Source organism: Pieris brassicae, chromosome 5, assembly GCF_905147105.1.
Source record: "Pieris brassicae chromosome 5, ilPieBrab1.1, whole genome shotgun sequence".
Lineage (NCBI taxonomy): Eukaryota > Metazoa > Arthropoda > Insecta > Lepidoptera > Pieridae > Pieris > Pieris brassicae.
Window position 1 is genome coordinate 21,357,145 of NC_059669.1, and position 21,421 is coordinate 21,378,565.

General features: G+C 33.9%; 1 protein-coding gene across 2 annotated transcripts in view; it reads left to right on the forward strand.

Annotated features, from left to right (window-relative positions):
* The first annotated feature begins 237 nt into the window (after positions 1–237).
* Positions 238–21,421, forward strand: part of LOC123710051 (BMP and activin membrane-bound inhibitor homolog) — a 65,271-nt gene continuing 44,087 nt past the window's right edge. The window contains exon 1 of one of the 2 annotated variants that reach the window (XM_045661726.1): positions 238–590. In XM_045661726.1, coding sequence (XP_045517682.1) covers positions 485–590 — 106 coding nt within the window. In that variant the 5' untranslated portion in view covers positions 238–484. The remainder of the gene's footprint in view (positions 591–21,421) is intronic. The other variant, XM_045661725.1, reaches the window with a different exon arrangement.

Sequence of the window (21,421 nt, forward strand, 5' to 3'; positions counted from 1 at the left end):
TAGATAATTTCTATTAGACGCAAATATTAAGTACCCTTAAACAGTAAAAGCTAAGGTCTATATTACTTCACTTATTTATAGCTCATAAAAAACGTAATAAGTACTTAATAATTAATTGTAATATTAACTTATGATTTAAAATGTATTGTCGATAGGCCATAGAGCATCACTCGGACGTATCGCACACCCCGATAGGCCGGTAGGCAAGTTGCTTCTCACTCTAACTATACTTCCCGCTCCCGCGTAAACGTCAGTCAGTGACTTTTAGCAGTTGCACGGAGAGCACGTGTCGCTGTGTTTAAAAATATTATGAGCGCGTGGTGAATTATTATTTGAAAAACTATTATTATATTAGACTAAATCATTTTTAAGTGTGATACTATTATAGGTGTTGTGTGTGTGAACAATGGATTAATTTGGTGTAATCACACAATGTTATAGTGATTTTAATGTGTGTTTGTTGGTAATAGATTGTAATTGAGCTATGACCATGGCTAATTTTAGCGTGTGTTTAGTACTGGTACTATATCAACTCTCGGTTGCTTTTAGTAACGAGGCATCTTCGGAATTGTCGGATCTTGGATTGACAGGTATGTTGTTTATATAACTAGTTAGTATCGACAGCCAGTAGTATTTAACGACGACAACTTCTACAATCTAGGCACTAATTTATGTAGAAATTTGCAAAACAGCATAACAACGGTGTTTTAAACCAACAAAAGTCTAAGAAAGGAATTAGTAGTATTTGGAATTAGTCATTAAATAAGTGAGTGTTAATTACCAATATAGCAATTAGATTATATTTACACAAAAGCTCCAATATCATTTAAAATTTTAAAATATAGTTTGTTTTTTTTCTATTTACTTAAATAGATAATAAGAGGTCCTTAAAGCTGCATTATATTAAATTAAAAATTACACTATTGATAGGAACATTAAAGTCATGGCTACCTGATTCCTTTGACCATTGTTATATTATATATTCATATTGTATTGTAAACATGCCCACACAAACTGGTTTAAAAGAATATAGTTTTAATTGCAAATATATTTAGTTTCAAATTATTGTAATTTCTAGATATTTAAGAAATCTGAATCTATATTGTGCTTGAATAATACAGAGAAGTTATCAAATTTAATGAAACTATTAAAAATAACAAGTTAATGATAATATTGTGATTACAGTTCATTTGGTCAGAGTTTATCAGAGTTATGGAAATCTTTGTGTTGTTAGCATAATTTTAACATTTATTACTTGTTATGACTTTATTTCTTAATCTCATTTATGTTAGTGACAAATTTAATAGTGTTAAAAGTTACTTGATTTTACTTTTATGAAGAGTAACAATGGGCAACACAACACATTTCCTGTAATTGTTATTTATTAGCTTTCACATGAAAATTATTTTTCGTAATGTTTCAAAAATACGCATTCTCTTCTATTTACGACGCGGTAAAATTTGACAGATGTTAAAATGGTGTAATTAAACTGTTTTAGTTTAGTTCAGCATAGACAAACACTAGAAGTTATGGTCAAGATTTTCTGCTAACATTTTTGAATTTCAAAACTGTGAAATTTACTACACATGGGTTGAAGATCATACAGCGGCGATGACCAAACACCTGTCCCTGCCTACTTTATATAGATGAGATGATTGATGAACTTAGGTCTTTTATACGCCTACACTAGAACCGCAAAGCTTCTGTTCTTACAATATCAAATACATCAATTAGTAACAGTCTCGGTGGATACTCTACATGTATGTATCGATTGGTGACGTCATAATATCCGATATCCTATCAATAAGATCAGATAAACCGCAGACATGGCGCCGTGACATCGTCAGTAAACAAACATATGTAATAAATTATTATTTTAAATATAATTAATAAAAGAGAGTATGAACGTTTGCAATTACGGATTGCTTGCCGTTGAATTAGCTTTATATGTGTTCTATGATAGCGGAAGCTTCCTTGAGAATAATCTTAAAACAAGACTAGCCCGGTCAGCATTTAATATAAAGATTTCATAAAATAAAAAAACAAATGTCTACACGTTTTACAAACCTCCTTTTTGGAGTATCTTGAGTTCTTTATTTGTTTTCGGAGTATTAATTCCAATACAATGTTTTGTCTTCATCCCAAACGCATTACTGCAACCAATAAACGCGATAATATTTTAAACAAATTGAGGTTCATCGCATTGATGATCCATGATTTGATTAACGTAGCTTTTGACTGCTGTAAAGTAGGTAACACTTATGCTACCGTATTTAAATGTATACAGAAAAATTTACTTATAATAAATCACTGTCGCGGCAACCTTTTAGGTCTGGGCCTCAGATTTCTGAATCTCTTTCACGATTATTTGTTAATCTAATAGGCAAGTAAGTGTTCAGCCTCCTGTGCCTGACACACGCCGTCGACTTTTTGAGTCTAAGCAAGCCGCTTTCCTCTTGATGATTCATTCACCGTTCGAGCTAATGTTAAATGCGCACATAGAAAGAAAGTCCATTGATTGAGCGGAGGATCGAATCCACGACCTCAGTGATGAGAGTCGCACGCTAAAACGACTAGGCCAACATTGTTCCAAAAATCTACTTAACAAAAATATTACATTGTATTCTGTGAGTTGTCTATCTATAATCTTTGGTATGTAATAAAGTAGTGACGAATATCTTAAAGTATTCGTGCGTATCTAGGGAGCTTAGTTACAACATGTGTGCGACACGCGCCTGGTTTCGGCGCCAGTGACGTCACGGGATTTACACGAAAAAAAAAATGAATTGCTCTATATTTTAAATCGTTTTATATGATTCAACTTTTATGATTATTTGGTAGAATAATAATACTGCAATGTCTATGGTTGTTGCGATTTATTTTAGGAAAGTAAAATTAGGTCTACAAATCCTTGTGTTTTTTATAATAAAAATAATAATAATTTATTGCAAGAATATGATACAAAAAGGTGGACAATAGTCATTTCGCATATTCTGCCATACAAATTTGTCTTTGAAGTAGTTTTACATTTTACATTATTAGTTATATTTGTAAATTCTTATATTATAAATATCGTACATATCATATATCATGTTATTAAACTTATATAACTACAGTGTTTCACGCAAATAATCATTTATTGAGTAATACATTTTTTCTATAAGTAACAGGTCGATTTCTGAAGACTCGATAGAAAAATGTTTTGCTAAAATTCTGTAATAAATAACAGTTATCACAAGAGCCGTACTAGTGCTTTACGATTTTCATAGTTGCTCATCATTAGTGGACGGTCTACTCGTTCAGATTCCAGGGTCCAACGGCTTTTCTATGCGAGTCCATTGCTGATACGGTAAACTTTGTAAAACGTGCCCGTGATTAGTCTAATCAATCAATCGTTACGTTTCGTCATTTGTTTTATTTTCAAATACAGCAAAATATGTTTATCGATTTACGTTAAACATTTGTTATGTTTTTTTCCTTAAATAAATTTATATGTGGAATTTAAGTGTTAATATAATTGTAAAATGTTAGTTAGTTACTTAATTAATTCAAGATTAAAATTGTAGACCATTACATTTTTTTCCCCCGAATCAATTACATGTATAACTCGTATATCCAGTTTATTTAAATTAATTTGAATGGAATTCAAAATGGTTGTTTTTCTTTATTATATTTTTCTTGGTATATTATAAATAATTTCTTATAATCTAAAATAAATATCTTGATGGGTCTGTTCTTGGTCTGGTCTTGATGGTATTTCATTTACGAACTGTGGAATCCCAAGAGTTTCCAAAGGCCGACAACGCCACTAACATAGGTGTCCATGGGCTGCGATGACTGCTCTAATAGGGGCTTCCGTTTGACATATGGTATAAAAAATAGCTTTTTAATTATTGTATTCTGTGGACATATGCAACTGGAGTTTTGTGAGTAATTGTGTGGCGCCTAAATTCATTAAACGCGGCGTCTCGAACTCGAAGTATTAAGTTCATACCAAAATGGTTTTTATACGATTGCATTAAGGGTCATAATTGCTCAGGAACGAGTGTGGGACACTGCCAACTGGCACTGGCGTCAATGGGTCGCAAATTGTTTAGGGGCGAGTTTATGCGCACCTGCCTATTATTTACTTATACAATATGTGTGTGTGTTTAATAATTAGTTTCAAACTAAGCAACGTTTAATGATAATAAATAGAAATTTAACCTAAAAAGAAAACCATCCCTTACTCTCATACTTTGTTGTCTGGACACGATACAGTAGGTAGGTGATCTGCGATGTGACGTCTCCAGAGCTGAGAGCTGTTCAATATTAACCAGGGTTAATAAGAACCAGTAGAACAAACTTTTCAGCTTGTAATTGAGCTTTCTATTGGAAATTATTACCAAAAATACTTGTTCCAAATGCCTCCGTAGCGCGTTAGATATTTGTTACTTCTATCTAACAATAATTGTTTTATGTTACACACACATTTGTAAAAAAAATATTACACTTATAAATCATTAAGTGTGCGTCTCCCTCATAGTCCATCGGTAGACCGATGGACAGGTACATGACACACATGGTACAGGACAGGGACCTGAAACATTCCACAAAATTAAAACAGTGGATCTATCTACATTATCAGCTGATTTAATCTTTATATCACCCTCCACAAGTAACTAATGCTGATAAGCGATAAATAATTTAACTTTAGAATACAGCCGGTAACAGTTGCATCTAACTTCCTGTTGAAGCGGAAGTGTGGCGCCTGCGGTCGGCGTAATATTAGCAAATATAAATATAACGGACGTAACGCTTCGCTTACCTTTACATTAACAATCACCAAAAAAATGGACTACCATTGTACAGTAGTTTTTAAAATAAAGTATAATTCGAAATAGAGTTTCAGAGATCTTTTTATGATTGCTTAATGTATATATATATATATAAACCTTGGTGCTTCAAGGCCTAAACCACAGTACAAATTTTTAATTCCTTAAAATATTTGTGATTATAACTCATTAAACAGTTATTCGGAGCTGGATATGTTATGTAATGGACTGATCAATTTCAAAGAAAACATTGTTAAGTAACTCATAACTAATCCATTTTTTAATTTTTGTAACATTTATGTTTACCAAATTTGTGATATATATTTTAGATAAGATAGCTTGTAACATGTACTGTAGATATATGTATTAGATGATGTGGTAAACTTCGATATGATCTTTTACTTATAATATACAGGGTGTCTCAAAAAAGAGTGTTGAGTGTCGGCCCAGAGAACGAGCATCGTTAGAGGTTTCTGTTTTATTTCTGTTTTTGGTGAATTTTTGCTTTTTAAGAAATTTTTGGGATTTTTTTGAAAATAATTAAGATAAACGATTGCTTCTCTTTTTATTACTTAGCTAAAACACGAGCATATTTAACATAAAAACAAAAAAGCTAATCCAATAAAGGAAATTTTTAATTAATAAAAAAAAAACATTTTACTTATAGATTTTTTTTTTGCACATGTAGGTTTTATGTTAGGTACTTGGGTAAATAATAGTCATTTGTTTGTATTGTACGAGTTCATGTTGATTGAGTCTTAATCTAAATCTATATCGTGTAGTGTATATAATGACCTTTTTAACGCTAGACTTATCGCATAAATACATAAGGCGATTGTTCTTTCAACAATAGTAATAACTTAATAAACAATGCGACAGCCAGGAGCCGTTTAGCCTTTGAAGCCTTTTACCTTGCGCAGTATTTTTACTATAAGCCATCCTATTTGCTGGTCCGAAATGAAATCAAAACATAATTTATTCATATACAAACAAATTGCCGTATAACCAAAAGTATAAAAACGATAATATCATGAGTCACTGGTGTGCCTTAGACCAAAAATTAACACATCAGTCAAAGGGCTGAACTAGAACATTAGGTTACATAAATCGGAAGATCAAAGGTCCTGTTTATTATACCTTCGAAGTTAAGGAAAATGTATATAAAACATTGTTTCATACATTTGGCTTTGTGTAAACCAGACATTTAAATATATACTATATCGATATTTCTAGGAACGAGTGGCTTTGCCTTGCAAATCGATCAAATCGAGTCATGTCGCAATGCACTTAGTAAACATTATGTATGCAAGATGCGACTCCTAAGGGGACTGGGCACTTGCCAAGCGCTTATATGAATCCGTCATGCCAGGATGTGTACATAAGCTATTGATTATATGTATATTAGTAATTAGTATATATCATGTTAGCAGCAGTAATAAATTTAAATTGTTCAATATATTACATGCAATTTGATTTTAAAGTAAATTTTCTGTACTCATTCCCAGAGTCTAATCTAAGGAAACTGACAAGTCTTAGTGAAGTGTAACCATTCTATGGGTGTCGCGCAGGCGCCTTCTATTTTTAAAAGATAATTAATGTTTGCCTGGAACAGGAAACGATCGAGGCAGATATAAACTGTGGGAAGCGACTTGTTTAATTGTATGTAAAGATTAATGTATGCAAAAATCTCCTTGAATGAATCTTTCTATAAAAGCCCAGCAACGCACTTGCGAGTCTTCTGGAAATGTGAGTGTCAACATTTGGTAAGCCCATTTGCCCCTTGTTATATTTAAAAAAAAACTATTTATCAGCGTCTTTGAAATTAGTTGCTTAATTTATGTATGCGTACAGTAAAGTTGCAAAATTTGGTGAAGCAATAGTTTTTATTTGTATTACTTTTATATTTCCATACACAACCGCATCTACATACTGACTTTTGAAAATTATTTGCCCATAGACACAAGTTCCGGGTTTTATTCAACATGATCACGATCCGATAGACACGTAGAACATAAGGTTGTGTCAACTTTAACTGTCAGCGCATTCGAATTTTGAATATCAATTGACAGTTAATCGATATTCATGGCGGACATCGAATAGATAATTGAGTAAACTCTTTATTGTTGTCTTTGTTTTTGCCTGATGCATGAGCATTTGTTACTTATTATAATATTCAATATGTCTAGTCATAGATCAGTTCCTTATAAACCAAAAACATGGAGAACCTTTTAATTCTGGGCCTCAGATTTCTGTATGTTTCATGATCGTTTGGCAATTTAATAGGCAAGTATGTGGTCTCTTATGCCTGGCACACCGTCGACTTTTTGGGCCTAAGGCAAACTGGTTTCCTCATGAGGTTTTTCGTCACCGTTCGAGCGAATGTTAAATGCGTATATACGCACGGCCGGGGATTGAACTTACCCCAGGGATGAGTGTGGAAGGTAAGACTGTTACCACTTGGTTAAGACTGTCTAGATATTCCTTGCCAGTTCTTCTCGCCCGCTCTACCAGTTTGACAGCTGGCAGTAAATGTAAATCTTCTTGTTTCTTGTTGTTGGTTTTTTCTAATATTGGCCTGTGTAAATAGTTAGCAATATGAAATAAATTTTGAATTGATTATTTTTAATGTAATTAACAGTTTAACTAAGAAAACTAAATTATTGTAATTGTATTTTTAGTTCGCCGCTTTCTTGCAAACTTATGTTTTTTTGTTTTGAAGTCGATTTAGTTTCCCATCAAATAGTATATTATTTGGATATATAATATAATGTCTCTATTTTAATTTAGAAAAGAAAATATTTATTAGATAAGAAAGAAATATATTGGGGAAGTGGCAGAATTCCCTGTCGTGGGCTGCTAGTCCACTATTCAAATGCTAGCAAAGGATTTTTGGCTTCAAAATCATGACCGAAACTTATCTTGGTTTACTTATCTATCTGAAGTCAAATTTAGATTTTTTTACATATTCTTACTTAGCAAGGCAATACCCTGGCCTTTTAATAAAAAAATACTATTTTGATAATGTAGCATTCTAAAATAGAAATAAGTCATTTATAAAATTGGCCCAGTATTCTTTCATGTATCAAAAGTCGTTAATAAACAACACATATTCATTTATAGTTTCATCAATCAAAAGTGCTGCAATTGCTTTCTCGATAATCAGGATGTCATATCATGTAGCAGTGTCAATGAAGATTACGGGTATAGACGTGGAATTTATAGTTATGAATTAGCAAGATTGTTTCATGATTGAGATGAGAGAGTGTTCTAAATAATAGTGCGGACTATCCTGCAGGTTTGTTTCATTATCTGACGTCAAAGCAGAATACAAAATACCATCCGTAACGCCTCGAAGTCGTTCCACAACTGAGCGTTTCTTAAGGAAGGTTTTGTCGCTCACCACCACTATGTGGTGAAGCGCGGAATGGTGAATTATAAAGAAACGGTTTGGCGAGACTCTCCTATAATGCGATTTCCTGGAGGCATTGCTGTACTTACTAAAATATCAATGTTCATTTTATAATACAATATATCACCTTTAAAATTATTTTATAATAGACTTTATTATGGCTATCATAAATTTATTAGAATTCGTCAATGGCCACGTGTGCGTGGGCGCAGTTAATTCCGTTGTTTCTGGTTTGTCTACATTTCACTGTGTCAATTTCACACCTACAGTTCATAAATTCGTAATCATGTTAGTGTCGTGGGAACTTTTAAAAAATTTACATAAAACCATAAAAATACATTATTTTCATTATATATTTTTAGTATACACTGTCTTAGCGTTAAAATCTTCTTCTGGTGCCACTTTATTGCTGAAGGTTGGCTGTAAACAACTTGAATTGCCAAGTATCTTGCGCTAGTCTGAAAAGTGCCTCGTCGTATGGAATTCCTCATGCCGGTCTACTCCCGTACGTTCTCCGACCTGTTCTCTAGCCTTGAATTTTGTTCATCATTGTAAGCTGCAACGAGGTGTCCGAATTATGCGACTCTTCGTATTTTAACAGTCCATAAAGTCCCAGTCTTTCGTCCTGATTCGTTGAAGGACTCTTTAATTCGTCACTCTTTGGAGCCAGTTGATGCGATGCATCTCAAAGGCTTCTTTTTGTGCCTACTTAAATAATCTATACCTCACAGTGTACCAATAAAAAAACATTTTTTTTAAGTTGGTACACCTGGATGTCAATAAAGGATATTCTATGGTCGGAAATTATTTGATTTTGAAATTTAAAATTGGAGCACAGATTAAAAATAGCTACATAGAAGTCATATCAAACGAACAAGTAGCCGATAACGGCTCATTATATTTGATATGTGTCAATCAGAAATACTTTCTATAATCTGTTGGACCAGTCAAGTGATACGATGCCATATTTATAGGCTTGCTACTGAAATGTAATCGAAACCAGTTTTAATTTTAAAGGGAAAGTTACTTTAAGGACTCAATCGATTAATATAATGGAAAAGCAAACATACTTGTAAGAATCTAATCGGTAAGCTCAAGGACAACCTTATTATGGTATACATTTATGTTTATAGTATCACCTATTGTGGTAAATGAGTTAGTCGAACTTTTGACTTGGTTTGACCCGACCACACGACTGGATCTGCTACTGCAAGGTCTTCAATGCCATTTCCCGCTATTTTACTGTTATAGAACGAACCCTTTAGCGAATTTCTATATACTGAAAATACGTTTTTCAAAACTTTGTATTAGATCGCATAGACAAAGCCATGTTTATTTATTTGTTTATTTACAAACTAAAGGAAAATTGATTCGAAGTGTGAGGGCAGCATCTATGTGGTTCCGGACCTTTGGGTTTTGATATCCCAGGTGGATTTTGCGCATCGCCTCAGAAAGTTAATAGGGTTTATGGGATTCGACCCACATCAGAATCTCTGCTATTCCGATACTGAGCAATACCTTCTAAAACCACCTCGAGTAGTTCCTACAAGCCGCGTTACAGATCCGGAGCCGCTCTCACATTCTACTGGGGTGTCAATGGCATAATTGTTACGCTCGAAACCTCCGGAAGTTTAACACTACATGGGAGGTAGGAGATGAGTATATCTTCTCCTATTTACTCCACGTCTTCTAACCCTAGGATTCGTTCTAGAGCGCTCTCTTTCTCGATCTGCTGTCTCCTGTAACGTTACTTGCTCACATAAGTTTACCACTGCATTCCATACCTCGTCACTGCCGACCATTTTTGTAATGTATATTCAGACCTACTATGGATATTCTAGAATCAACCTAGGTAGCTCTACCGGGTAGCATAGAAAATTTCACACACAAATTAAATGATAGCTAAGCTAACTAAGCGTACCCGTTATTAATAACTTGAAAGGCGCCACGGCAATTATCGCAGTCTGCAATCTGCATTCGTTATAATTAAATTATAATTATTGCACTGAAAAACTGACGAGTACGGACGAGCTGATTAATGTAATGACTTAATTATTAAAATATTCATAGTCATGTGTGGGTGCGTTGAACATGTAAAAATATTTAGAGTTTGACGTATAATAAAAATATGTCGCTACAACCTTTTTAGGTCTGGGCCTCAGATTTCTGTGATCATTTGTTAATCTATTAGTAAGTAATAAGCCTCCTGCCCGCCGTTGACTGTTTGGGCCTAAGGCAAGACGGTTTTCTTACTATATTTTCTTTTACCGTTCGAGCGAATGTTAAATGTGGAAAGAAAGTCCATTGGTGCACAGCCGGGGTTCGAACCTACAACCAATGAAAGTCGCACGCTGAGACATATAAATAAAACACGTTTGCCGAGCTAGTATGAGTATAGAATAATAGTAGTGGGCTAATGTTAACTTAAAAACTCATTACCTAAGATCTCGATAATTAAACTCGATAGATCACTGTAGCCGTCCAAGTTTAGTACTAATTCATCATGTTTTATTCATGCAACAAGAGCTATAATTGCATGCGTCATCCTGCAGTCGCCCACGAAGCTGCGCCGGCGCCGTGTTTGTCAATAACAGCCGGTATGCAAATATTACCAGTTTATTAATTAAAATTACGCTCCGACACTGTCTCTACCCTCTGAATGATTACTGTCAGACAAAGGGCCGTAAAACTTGTCAATGTTAAAACCAATGCCGCCTCCGTGGTGGTCATTAGATTCGGGCGCTACCACGCTACGACTTTTTAAAGCACTTCTTGCAGGTACTTCCAAACCGTTTGAGTTAAGTTCTTTCAAGAGTAGAGTGTACCCCAATCCAACCAAAAAACTCTTTTTGAACTGTTTATCGTGACAGTTATTGTTCTGACAAGATCTATATTTAATTATAAGGAATATTTGGTTTCTAGGATACTCATATTAAATTTTGGGCCTTGTCCGTTTTGTCAAGATGTGTTCAGTACACAAATATAGAGAAATCCATTTTATACCCAGGGTTTGAACGCCAGTTTAACCGCTAGGTTAGCAAACACTGCAAAAACCAAGATCGAATTACCATACATTTCTTTCTCTACATTGTTCTATTGAGTTGTTACTTTCACTCATTATTTTTAATTTATTCGTATCACAATCGGTGGTTTTGCGATAAATTTAATGACAATTCGCACGCAACTGTAACAGACATGTATACAATTTCATAATGTTTCATTAATTACACATTGTTGTTTCATTATTTAGTAACTAGACGTTATACGTTAAATTTGAGGGTAAATTTTGAAAGGGTTTGTAATGATTAACGATTATAAATCATTAAAATCTTAAAGAATTCTCATTTTAATTTACCACATATAAAATAAAAACATTTGATACATTGTCATGGTTTTTTTTTATTGAATTATTAAACACTTGTCCCGGTTAACATTGCACTGATAGAGAGCTGTAATTTTTCAAAATAAAATTAGCAAATTTGTTTTGCTAATTTGAAATGGATTAGACAAATCATATAACCCTGAAGAGTGTTATTTCTATTAATATAAAATTCTCATGTCACAATGTTCGTTCCCATACTCCTCCGAAACGGCTCGACCGTTTCTTATGAAATTTATATTATCATACAACATACAAAAATACATACAACCCATAATTGTCACCCCTACTTTTTATTATATTAAATAAAATAACAATCTACTAGTTATTTTTATTGAACTAAAAAAATGTTTCCTTATAAATAATATACATGGCAAAACGACGTTTGCCTGGTCAGCTAGTATTTATATAATATTAATAAATCACAACCATAATCCATCAATATAAAACAAATAATATAAAAAAACATTATACGCAAATACTTAAGGTGTAATAAATTTCAGCTTGGGTCAAAAGCCAGCCACCTGACATCCCATCTGATTGCCTCTACAATGCGGCTATACATTACTGGACTTAATTATCGCTTTACCGGTTGTGTATCTGGCTTTTAAATTATCCAATAAACTATAGAGTTTCACTATTGTGTTGTTTGTTTATTATATAACGGTGTAAAAGGCTAGGCTTATTGTTTTTAGCTGTTTTCGTTTCAAACCCGTTAATTATGCAAATTGCTGCATATTGCGGACACAAGATATCATTAAGTTACAAGCTACGATACTAGTTATGGAAAGTACATTTACCCTGTAGCAAATCGCGAAGCCACATTTATTTATTTAAATATTAAAGTTCACCACAGGAGTAGGTTACAAACTATCTTTGCTAAAATATATGACAATTATGGTAAACATAAATGTTACAGAACAATAAAATACAATATTAACTAGCAAAACAGCGGATAAGATATTAGGAATTTAACAGTTTGTTTTTTTTTTAATTGATCTGCCCAATATTAATTTGTCAAGCTCTGGATAAGTAGTGATTATTCCGTTATATTCGAGAAGCGAAATATAATTATGATATAAATAGAAACTAGAACGGAAATGCAAAAAAGGTCAATTAAATTAAGCGTGTTTATTAGAATGACCTACTAGTAAACACGCTATGAAAAGGAGATATCCTTGACAAAAAAAATATTCGAAACAATTACCAGCAAATGTAAAATAATTTAAAAATGGCAAATACAAAAGGAATCGTTATCGTGTAAATGATTACAGTCAACAAAACATTTCACTCACAAAGAAAACGGAAATATCAACTGAAAACAACATCACAGTGTTGAGGATGTGATTCAGTCAAAACACTTTGTGATTCACAATAACGCTCTGCCACTTTTACGGCTTGCACACAATCCTCAAAAGTAATAATTTTAAAATACACATATTTTAGTGTAATCAAAGGCAGCGGATGTTGCTGGAGATAGCGGTATCAATATAACAGCTCTCTGCACCTAATTCCCACTTTCACAATGTTCACCAAGTGTGAAACAATCCACACACTGTTTTTGTATTTGATTTTACCCTGAATTTATTGCCGCTACACAAGTCAAGCGATTAGTCATCGCCCGAGAATTATTTTAATTCTGCTAACAAGAAAGCGTTCAACATCACAAAGCCAATGCACTGTCTACGAGATTAACGCATGTTAATTGCCCACGATAAAATGGGCTCGATGTGGCATCTCAAATGCATTTTGGCGATAAACAATCGTCAAACAGTGAAACTCAATTAGGCGGGCGTCCTGTTATCGGACACAGCGAAGGTAAAGGACAAAAAGGACGAAAAGACAATCTTGCCTTATGCTCTTATCGTATCCAGTCATTTGTCGGCGACATTCCGGGAATTGTGTCGGCGGATGGCCTAATTGACTTGGTCGCCTACACTCCATCATACAACCATTAGGCTAGACCCTTTTGTTCTCAACAAGTTCCAACAGGTACAACTACCTGTACTAAAATTTGCAAAAAAAACATATACCTGCACCATTGAAATGCCTTTCCAGTGATCGTCTATTTTGTTTATCTAAGTAATGTATTGTTCCGAGGGCCTGGTGGCCAATTAAGGTAACGCCATTAAATTGTCACAATGATTAATCTCTTATAGATATTGGATTTGTATTAAAGTGGCTATCAAATCTACACCATAATTGCTGTCGTCATCTCTATAAAACAAATGTTATCATTAATATACAGTGACAAAAAAATAACTATAATGGTTTGTCTATTGCTTATTTTCTTCTATTGTTCGATCAATATTTGCTGTTCTGCTTATGACTCATCTACCTGTCAGTGATATTTTTAATGGCACTTCATCACGTTGTCACTACATTACTTGAAATACCAAAGATGCTCATTATTTTAAATGGATTTCAAGTGCTTACTATCTTCGTCTTGAGTACTTTAGACTCGACAATAAGTACAAATATTTCCGATATTTCCAATCTAATCCCAAGCTTAAAACCCCAAGGTTTCATTAGGATGGTTTTAGCGTTATCAACAAGTGTTTCATAAACTAAATCTACTTTGTTCCTTTGATGTCACTTTATAATCTTAAATTACTTAAGCACACAAGTTTCCGTTACCTAAAGACATCCGGCGACCTGTGAATTGATCCATGCTTTATAAATCTCACGGGACTTCGATATGGCTAAAAGCATCACCGGAGGAGAGTAAAAATAGGTACCGGCTAAGTTGAAGTTCGTGTCACTTGATAAGATTGTAGTTTTTGTAACGAAGGGACAACTTCTAAAGATAGCGGTGTGGAGAGATAATAAAACACGTAAGGTACCGGGATTGGGGCGTAGCCTCTATTTAGATAAGTATGGGTTTGTTTGTCTGGACTGCAGCTTTGGAGATTTTTGCCGCTATATTTGATTTTTTTACTCAACAACGCTGATTACGGGTATTACATAATACATTGCAACGCTCCGTTCGTGTTCAAGTACTGACAGCTGGATCACATCTGTTATCAAATCGATGTTTATGTTTCTTTCGAACGCACCTGTTGTGTTCTAAATTCAAATTACCAGTTTCATCACAAATCGGAGAAATTTATTCACAAGTTTTATAAGCGAATGACTGTGTTGGAATGTTGTATACTTTTTGCTCCGAGTTATTTAAGCTTAAATTCTTTTTAATTTTCGACGGGCTAGTTGCAATGACTACAATAAATCACTTCAAGTTTTTCATATGCATTGTCGAAATAACAACTCTATTACTATCCAATAGGGTTTCGTTTTATTTGAATTTACAATACTTTCTAAGTGTCGTAATGAATCGCTACGGTTGCTTGAGCGCATTCAGACCCCGTGTTTTCCAAAGCGTTGTATTTATGTAAATGTACCTACGAAATTAGCTTTTAGCTGGTTATAATAAGATTCATAATCCGTTGTAGTCGATCATCCTCAATCTAGAAGTGCACGAGTATCCTTACCGCCGCTGGCGCCGGCGCCACACTTATAGCGCTATTTTTTTCCCGCGGCGTACCACGTTGAACTCATAATTTATTCATTAAATCAGTAATTTATTCGTCTTTCATACAGACAGTGTATTTTAGTTTGCGACTATTATAGACATTTTTATTGTTTTCGTGTCACGATTGGCAGTCGGCGCGGCGTGGGTGCGCCCTATCATTTTATTGGGCTGTTGCGTGTTTAGAAGTATGGAAATCTTTGTAATACCCTTCGTAGCATTAGTCACGAGGGCGCGACCTTTTGGTCATTTGAAATTGATATTTCAATGAACATCTTTTAGATTTTTTTGCTTGGATCTTGTCTTGGTAGTAAAAATGTCCTAACCTCAGGGTTTACAGTCGAAAGATCAATCCACTAGGCGAACACTAGGGAAACTATCTCTCTCTTCGTTAGTTAGTCGCGTCGTGGTCAGCAAGGAAACATCTGGAGCGGACAATCTGTTTCCACTGGTTTCTTTTCATCTTCTCTCTTATTACATTATATGAGCTCGATGAGTCTTTCACTTGATCAATCCATTAGGTTGGTGAACGGCCATGCGGTCTTTCGCCTTCTGTGTTGCCAACGACGATCAGTTTCTCCATGTTTACGCTCTGCCCATTGTATGGCCAAAATATGATATAATTTTTGCTTGATCGCTTTTGTGGTGTGTTTCGCAGTCCCCGTATTCTTAACATTCGCCTCCAGCACCACATCTCAAAGGCATCCTTTGCCCTTCTTATGTTGGTATATTAACGCTTGAAACTTGTGTTTATTGTTAGGTTGTGGTAAAGTGTTCATAAATAGACTTTGTGGTTTAAGTGTTTGCTGTGAATACGCAATAGCATTGTCCTCGACCTTGCCTTATTTTGCTTGTAACTATAATTAAGCACTGCATAATTATAGTTAAAAGTTGAATATATGGATGATATTTTAAATTTTCCAAACATACTTGTTGTTCCGTCTTTAATTAAAAGACCTTAGACTATTTGACTAATGGAAAGATAAATTTAAGTTTTTAACCATTTGGAGATGTCAAAACCTCGCGTAGTATAAAATATGTTCATATTTCATACTATTTTTAACTGGGAGATCAATAATAGAACGTTCCACTGTTTGAGGGGTTCAACAGGTCGCCATTTTATGTAGACCCTTCGTTTATAAACATGCATTCGTTAATGTGGCTTCTTTGAAAGACTGGGGAAGGAGAGGGAGGTCTTCAAGAGTGGCTTTCAAAACAGTGGCGACAGATGTGAATGTAAACGAAAACTGGAGTGACAGCAAAAAAGTGATACAAGAGCTGAGTTTTTGTGTTTTAACGTTTCTTTATTTGTTATAATGTGTTATATATGTATCACAAATCATCTGTCATTGTAGGGTTAATGTGGAGGTGATATTGCCTATGTTTAGTGTTAAAAATAATTTTAAAAGGCACCTGCTTGCATAGGCAAGCAAAAAATAGGCATAGGCCTATGATAATGAAAACATGAAGAATTCAGAGATAAAACCTAGACTGGTCTTAATGATTGTAACATAAAGTTTTAAGCATGAAGAGCAACACAAATATTTTTCCAGCATTTTCCTTTACCTCAATTTGCTGACCGTCTAACATCTGCTTATTTATAACGGCGAGTGGGTTGTAAATCAGAAGGCTGTTTATACCTTATAATAAAATAAACTAAGCAATACTAGCACTCGCTGCTATGGGGAGGTAATTTTTATAGTGTAAGAGCTAACTCTCTCAGGGACTGACGTCATTCAGCAAGCTGGACATTGTCGGGCAGGGAAGCATCGTGACCTTATCACGCAGCAGTTAGCAACCGGAGCAGGAACTAATTAGAACTATTGGTATTGTAATAAGGACCTCTCTAAAGGACTCCCCATGGTCACGGCATACCGCGCACCGCTACTATGTGGAACCTGATGAACTGAAGTATTTCCGAACCAATTTGACTTAGTGTCTTTGAATTCTTAAATGGTATCACTTAACATCAGATGAACCCTCTGTCTGTTTGCCTCTGATTACATTAAAAAATATTTCAAAGAGGTTTAGGTTAGGGAATTTATATATTACGAAAAATATATAATTTAAAGAGATAATAGAAAGAGCAATGTTAGAAAAGCTTGTAGAAGGGAATCAAATCAGTGAATGACAGCTGTCACTCGACTAAATACCAAGTTTTAACAACTCCAAAGTAATAATAATCTTATTTATAAATAATAAAACTTTATACATGGTAACTAAAAAAATAATCCTAATTCACTGTAGTAACGAATGAGAACTTGGAGGAACTGATCGTTGTTGGTAACACAGAAGGCGAAAGATCACGTGGCCGTTCACCAACCAGATGGACTGATCAAGTCAAAGACTCATCGTCCTCAAAACTACACTGTCATAAGAGAGGCGCTGGACAGAAACCGTTGGAAACAGATTTCCGTGCTGATCACACTCAGACATGAGCTGCCGATTAAAGATAGAGACTAATTCAAAAGGAGGTATTAAAAAAATAACTAATCAGCTCTCGTACTATATCTATAAATATATAGTAGTTATAGAAAAACTGATAACTAAACATCCTGTCATTGAAAGGATATTTTTATAATCAGCTATACTTATACCGTAATATCAATTAATATTAAACAGCCATTATGTGGCCTTTATTGCTAATGCCCAATATAATATTTATAAAAAATTGTTTTAGTTATATAACCTAACTTAATCTAATACATCAGATATAACGGTTTGTGCGACCGGCTGCTTCCAACATTTTCTAATGTTAGCTCTTCATGTTAAAGTTGTGCCTCTACTTCTCTTTATATCGTCTGCCCATCTTTTGCGCTGTCTTCCTCTTTTCCTTTTTCCACCTCGTAGTTTCTATTCTGTAATTATTTTTGTCCATTTCAACCTGCTTTCTTTCGTGTCTGGTCCAGAGCCATTTTAATTGCTATATTTTATTTGTCTTCTTCTTTGGTCGTTAATCTTATGTTTTCTGATCTTTTGCGATGTCTCTGTGTTACATATTTAAATTTTGTAGTGCATTTTAAGATAGGCACGCTTAAGCATAGTTAAAATTATTATTTTAATATGTAAATAATAGATTTCATTCGACTTAGGGTCTTTCAAGAATAGCGCTTTGTTTTGATACAATACAGAAGGCAAATGTCAGTAGATAAGTGGACCATAAAAATCGTTGCATATTTTTTTAACAATTATTTTATTACAATGGCTTAATTTATTAATAAGAAATACAATATCCAGAATACTACCAAACCCCCTTTTTAAAAGCTATAATTTATTACAAGGGTTGCCTGTAAAAAATCGCTTGTTAGCCCATTGAATTCCTAATAATTCATGTTATTTGTTTTAATTTTAATGTAGCAAAGTTAAAAGATAAAAATAATAGTCTTATGTCAATACTATTTTGAATTATATGTAACATTTCTAATGAGTCATTTCTTTACAGGTAAGCGAATTGGCAACATACATCGTTATTGGTACTTTAGTACCGACAAATGAAAACAAATTGCATACAGAAGAGTGAGTATGAAAAATATATTTAATTTGTAGGCCCAGTGTTTTAAAGGCTTTAAATTTTTAATTAATGGGACCTAGTTTGTTCTGTCAAACTTTTTAGTCATCGCTGACAGCTGTCATACGAGACGTGAAGTCAATTATGGTTTAAACATACGTCAAATAAACAAATCTGGGACTGTTAGCAATACGGCAATCAAAATGTTCGTTGATGACAGCCATTAATGTCAGTAATGCTTCGGTAGAATGCGAGAGAGACCCCTGAGCGTTTCACGCGGCCTTGTAAGAACTATTCGAGGTTTTTTTTTTAAAATCTAAGTGGAGTTTGTGATTTAGATAAGCTTATAAGCTAAACAATTATTTTACACGGAAGGAATGAAGATACAAGAAAGATGTGGCTATGTGTAACCTTCTTCGTTCCTTGCATTTTTGTAGCTTGTTACCTGCATGAAAGGTCTTAGTTTCAAATTGTTTTAGAATAAAACAAATGGTTCAATAAAAATGCCGTAAGTATGTGGCACTGTACAATATATTTAAAAAAACCTTTGACAATATAAGTCAATATTTATGTTAGTACCTTCATACAATGCGAATTCGATAGAGATCTCATATTAGCATAACAATTAACAAAGTTTTCAAAGCGTTTCGTAAAGGACATGCATTGTTTGTGTCAGGCGCCGACTTAGGCGCCGTGCATCCGCTAGTGTCGGACAATACTCGTTAATCGATGGTAGCACTGTTATAAAATAATAATAATATAATATTTAGGTATGAACACAAAGCAGGGATCTTAGTTATTCGTGATTCTGTGGGCTACAACGAGAATCCATACGCAAAGAATTCGCCCTTGTTTTGTACTTAATTAAAACTTACCTGACAAAGAGTAAAAATTAAATACTTTTACCGATTTTTATTATTTTCATAATTATTATGTTTGATTTTAACGTGTAAAAGTTTTTTCATTTGTGTGTCAATTTAGTGTCACCTTTTAGGACAGGATTAAGGTTTTTATAAATATTCTAATGGAGTATCGGAACAGATAAAACGAGTACTGTCAGGGAGTTAGATAATTCAAAGTACGTAGTGATAATAGGAATTAATTATCATAATGAGGCTCCTTCCAAGGGAAATTGCGACATAAGTAAGTGGAAGTTAGGAAGGGACTTATCGATGCCATCGTTTTTCACCTGGCCTGTCGTTTGACGACCTCATTCCAACAGGCGCCAGCCTCGATTAGCAATAACATCTTCAGGTAATGTTAATTGTGCGTGAATTGTTCTCACTTAACTTAACTCATTTAACATCAGGTGAGCGTTCTGCCCGTTTCCTCTATAAAAAAAATAACTGGATTAAAATCGCTTATGTCAACTGTATACAAGCTGTAAGTAGTAGTGAGTATTATAATTACTAACATGATGAAAATATTGATAAGTTCTACAACAATCTTCCTAATCGTAACTTTGTGTATCACGCTCTTAATGAGGTTAAAGTTTCTGTTTAGTTCTGTTTGCTTGTGTTTAATTTCCTTGCAAGTAATAATAATGTTCTAATATAATTTATGTATGTGTAAAATTTGTGAAGCAATATTTACTTGTATTATAAAAAACTGTTTAAACATAATAAAGTATAGATCTCCGGTTGCTGAATACCACTAACACAATGCGAAATAAAACCGCTATTACAAGTGAAAAATGCTTATTATTTCATTGTTGCCAATTCAGAATTAACTATTAACGGTCTGGGAATGAGTACAGTGTTTAATAGTTGTTTTTATTTTACGTCTCGCGTTACATTACGCGTTGGCGCCACTGGGCTTGGCTGGCTGCCACTGCAATAACGCACTGTCCAAGCGATTAATTTCGAAATCTTTATTGACATTACGTGCTAATGCAATGTCTAAACTAAAACGTGTAGAAAATTGTTAAGTGCCATTCATTTCTATACTATATTATGTTTATTTATAAAAAAATCAGTGTCGCTAAAACCTTTATAGGTCTGAACCTCAGGTTTCTGTGACTGTTTCATGATCATTTGTCAATGTAAATCAGCGGAGATCATGCCTCCCATGCCTGACACACACCGACTGTTTGGGGTCCAAGGCAAGTCGGTTTCCTCACGATGTTTTCCATCACCTTTCGAGCGAATGATCCGTCCGTCAACAACGATCTTCCTAATAGAGTTTTTAAAAATCGACTTAATGTACTACTTTTGGAAAATATGTATTATTCTATTAATGTTTAACGTCAAACATAATTAATATTAATTTGATAATATATAAAGTATTATAACAATTGACTATAATGATATGACTCATAATGTAATTGTAACTTCAATTCTTTTAAGACAATTTTGCAAGCCATTATGTGTGGCAGAATATGCGAACTTTAGATTGTATATACTACACCGTAAACAAATAATAATAATTATTATCAAAATAGTAAACGAGAACATAGTGTGAGAACATTATGGAGACTGTAAATTATATTAAACTTACCTATTTTACTTAAAGTCGTAAGTTAGGTTAGATGTTAAATGATGTCTTTGAGCAGAGACAATGAATAAAAAAAAACTTTTGTTTTAAATTCGGACGGGTATTTTCAATTTAAAGAAGAATAAATTTGATTTGTCAGAAAAAGACGAAAATTGTTTATTTGATAAGATTAGATTTTTTAACACAGTAATGACTGGTTTTAATTTTAATAGGAGTTAAAAATATTCATTGCATTTAGATTAGTATGTGGACAGTCATGAATGCATTTGGCTTGTCGCCACGGGTGACCTCG